General features: G+C 47.7%; 1 protein-coding gene across 2 annotated transcripts in view; it reads right to left on the minus strand.

Annotated features, from left to right (window-relative positions):
- Window positions 1-317: 317 nt before the first annotated feature.
- Window positions 318-4,088, minus strand: part of SREBF2 (sterol regulatory element binding transcription factor 2) — a 46,559-nt gene continuing 42,788 nt past the window's right edge. For both annotated transcript variants that reach the window (XM_019515089.1, XM_019515087.1), the window contains exon 19: window positions 318-3,761. In XM_019515089.1, coding sequence (XP_019370634.1) covers window positions 3,541-3,761 — 221 coding nt within the window. In that variant the 3' untranslated portion in view covers window positions 318-3,540. The remainder of the gene's footprint in view (window positions 3,762-4,088) is intronic.

The raw sequence follows: 4,088 nt of genomic DNA on the forward strand, positions 1-4,088 counted from the left end.
CTGCCTTGGACTGCCTGGCACACAGAAGTACAAATACTAACCTGGCAGGAGACACTAGTCATTTGCCTGATGGAAAGTATAAGTCCTTCCCAAGCAGCTTTCTAGTCTTATTTTGCAAACTTGCGATGCCCAAGAAAAGATTTGGTGTTTGTAGGTATTTCTAGAAACAAACTCTCTGAAAAGCTCCGGTGGGTCTGGACATCCCCTACTGTCCAAAGCCTTCCACTCAAGTTAGTAAAAGGCTATTCCAAAATAGTGCCTCAAAAAACAGTAGGTGCACTGAAAAGGCTCTTAATAGACACACTTGACACAGGACTTGGTGATACCATTTGCCTTTATTAGGTAGCTTGCTCCCTAGCTCTTGGACAGAGTACATTATTGGACACATCTCAACAGCAGCAGAAGCATTCCCCTTAGCCTATCACCAGCTACATTTTTTTTTTAAACAGCAAAGTGTCCCTACTCCTAACTCCATTTGGATAAATAAGCCTCTCATATAAGACACAAAACAAAACCCCAACAAAAAAAAAAAGCTACAGTATATACACATAAAAAAGTGTAGGGATAGACAGTAGATCCATAAATAACAGTGTATAAAAACAGGCATATAGAGGCACCTTGCATCAAAGGGAGAAATGCCAGCTATGGGAAAGAACACACATCACAAGGGTAACCTGGCACAAGCCACTTGCAACAGGCCTCTAGAATCAACTACTGCCCTCAACACATCTAATTAAATCACACCACCTCCAACTCGCCTCTTTCAGTTGATGATCCCCTACAGTGCATTGTCTAGTATTTTGTTCATCTGTTTGAGAAGCAATGGACACAGATCGCCCACTTCCCTCGCATTGTCTCTTGCTCTGGCTCTACTTACTACCAGTGGCAATGGATGCTGAACTCCCTCCCCACCTGCTGCTGCCATCTCCCTAGTTGTGCAAAGCTTTCCAAGGATTGCACACAGGCTAGCCACAGTTTGAAGTGACACAGGAGGATGCTACATGCAGAGACGAAGAGAATTTCATAGGTGTTAAAATGGGTCTAAGGCCAAGGCATCTTTGTGGCAGTGGCATGTATGAAAATAAGAGCATTGGTGTAATTCCATACTGGAGGACTGAGAACACATTAACCTCTCCCATAACAAATGGTATCCCTGTCCTGCCTGACCAGCCAAGGAGCTGTCCTATCCAGTAATAAAAAGTATCACCCATTCTAAAGCTGAGCCCCCAGGTAAGTTAATCACATCAGGCCATGCTCAGGATGGGAATGAAAAGCAGCAGCAGCAGCTCACTGCCTTTAGAGCATCATGTATATTCATGTATAGAGGCACACCGACACACTGGAGGCCTGAAGGCCACCCTTAAACTGTGGGCTTCTGACATAAAAAGGGAGATCTAAAAGAATGACCTTAGAATGTCTGCCCCCACAGAGACAAACACACACACACTGAGGCAACCACAGTAGTTTTCATTTAAAAAAATAATGATTACCATTATATGTTTCTCCCATGACAAGCTCTCCATTAAGATCAGGAGATGGGTGGCATTTGCTGCAGCCTCCAGAATCTGTTGCTGCCCAAGGAACATGCTGCAGCACTCTTAAGTAAGTGCATGGCTTGCTCTGGGCGTGAGGAATTACCATCAGGAATGGTTACATCTGGTGTCAGGGACAGTGTTTCCCAGAGCAGTAAGGAACTGTGGTGTCCGAAACTCCCTCACTCCCAAAGCACACTAGAACCAAGGCCAGAGGAACCCCCATGTATCAGATGACAACCTTTCTGTTACAGTCCCCAAAGCTTGCTCCTGCTCTGAGAAGAGTCTGGTGATACAAAACAGGGTAGGACTAGAAGTGACAATGTTCTAGGGCGATGTTGTAGCCATGATGGTCCAGGAAAAATGCAAGAGGCAAGGGCTTTGTGGGTGGTATCTTTTACTGGACCAACTGCATAGTTGAGAAGGATGCAGGAAAGCTTCTAGGTACCATGTACCCTTCCTCAGGTCCCTGGTACCCAAGAGCTTGCCTGTAACCCACCCAACTATACAGCTGATTCAATAAGAGATAATCACCCATAAAAACTGTTGCCTCTTGATAGATCTAGAAGTATTTTACCAAACTCAGAGTTCTGGCTTCTGCAAGGAGGCATCAAGATGCATAACAAAGGTCTGCAAACATCTGAGGGGAAGAGGACTGCACTGTGTAGTTCTAGCTATACATGTACATACAGTGCATCCACACAGATGCAGCAATACATTCCCATGAAGTGTTTGCTTTCTCTCAACTCTCATGACAAAATGTTAGGCAAGTTTTTGGACAAAAGCAGTGGGAGGAATGGGGAGAAAGGGTAGCCTGGGTGACTACTGTCTATCCCCAGGGCTCTCTGAATGTCATGATTTGCTATTACTGCATGTGCAAGGTGGATTGCTCCAAGTTGCAGCAGGCACCAAGTTAAATGTGAATTCCTAACCCTCATGAATTCTGGCTACCGACTAGCCAGCATCCATGGGGACACGGACATGGGAAAGCAGGGTGTCTCCATACACACCCCCAAGACCCAAGCCTTGAATTTAATGAAATATAAAACCTTGATATATTAAAATAAAAATTTTAATCTGCACCCAGGCAGTTCTCCCCCTTCCCCCTCAGGTCATGTCTCCACATGCTCTATTAACCTTCTTCCTTTCTTCCTAGGCACAGCCTCTGCATTCACTGCAGCTGATGCCAGACTGACTCTAGAGTCGGGGCACCCCATGCAAAGGAGGCAGGGGACAGCTCTAGCCTGAAGGAAGAGGGACAGAAGGCAGAGAGGATGAGGAGAGAGGCCTACTGCAACAGACAGCTCCCTACATCTGGTAAAGTCACAGATGTTGCTATAAAACAAACAAAATACACAACCGTATAAAAACTGCAGAGAGCTGTCCCTGGCTGGTGCTAGCCTCACACGCCTCTCCCAGAGCTCTTCCAGAAATGCATTTATAGAAAAAGGCTCTAATAAAAACCTGTCTCAGGAAACACCCCTTGAGGAGAGGCAAAGGGCTCTCCTCAAGTTAACCTGTAGGTAGAGAGTTGTCTTGGATGCTGGTATCACCTTGGAATAAGTTCAGGGCAGATCCCTAGGTGCCCCACCCTCACCAGAGGGTCCTTTCTGCAGATCTTTGGGAGGGGAAGAAGGGAAACAGCCCCTCAGTAGACCCAAGAAGTGCCACTGGGGTTGCAGACTTCTCCTCAGCAAGGATGAACACCAGCACTCAGCTAGGAGCATCGGGGTGGCCAGGGACAAGGGGAGGGCTGCAACCATCACTGGCCTGACTGATTACACAAGCAAGCCACGTGGCAGTGCTGGGTGGCTGACAGTGGCTTGCATGGCTAATGCCTGGGCTAAGTTATAAAGCCCTCCCCTGCCCAGCGTGATTCCACTTGCACAGTCCTAACCTAGAACTGTTTGCTCTACAAAGAGGTATAAAGGGGCGAGTCCAGAGGGACTGTTCTCAAGGCTGCCCGTGTCTCTTAGAGCCCCTGTGTGATGGAGCCCTCCCCCTGGGATTAGGAGGCAGCAATCGCGGTGCCCCCACTCAGTTTGACGATCATCTGCTGGCAGTCATTGCAGGAGCGCTTGTCCCCCACCTTCTCCAATGTGCGGGCTGCCTCGGCCAGCAGGACTGCACGCTGGCCAGGGGAAGAGAGGAAGGACAGCGGAAGGTGGCGGCAGGCCAGGAGGATTGCCGTAGCTCGCTCTCTCTGTCCAGGAAGGATGTCCAGCTCACCTGTGCAAAAAAAAAAAAATACTGCAATGAAGCTCTGAATACCTATAAACCCTTGGTCCAAAGAAGCCCTCAGCCCTCTGAAATAGAAGGCAGGGAACACACCAGTCCTCACTGCAAGGCTCCTCTGAGCTGGTAAAATAGCTGCCAAGGTTCATACATTACACAGGAGAGGAGGGACAAGAGCTCTTAGCAGGACACCAAGAGTGTTTTCAGTTAGGAGGTGGTGTCAGCTTCTTAGGAATGTGCCCAGGATTTCAGAGTGAACAGCCTGCTTCTGAAGAAAACATTGACCAGGTCTTGGGGGGGGAAAAAAAAAAAAAAAAAAAA

Source organism: Gavialis gangeticus, unplaced genomic scaffold (genome assembly GCF_001723915.1).
Source record: "Gavialis gangeticus isolate Ggan-Ray unplaced genomic scaffold, GavGan_comp1, whole genome shotgun sequence".
NCBI classification, from domain to species: Eukaryota; Metazoa; Chordata; order Crocodylia; family Gavialidae; genus Gavialis; species Gavialis gangeticus.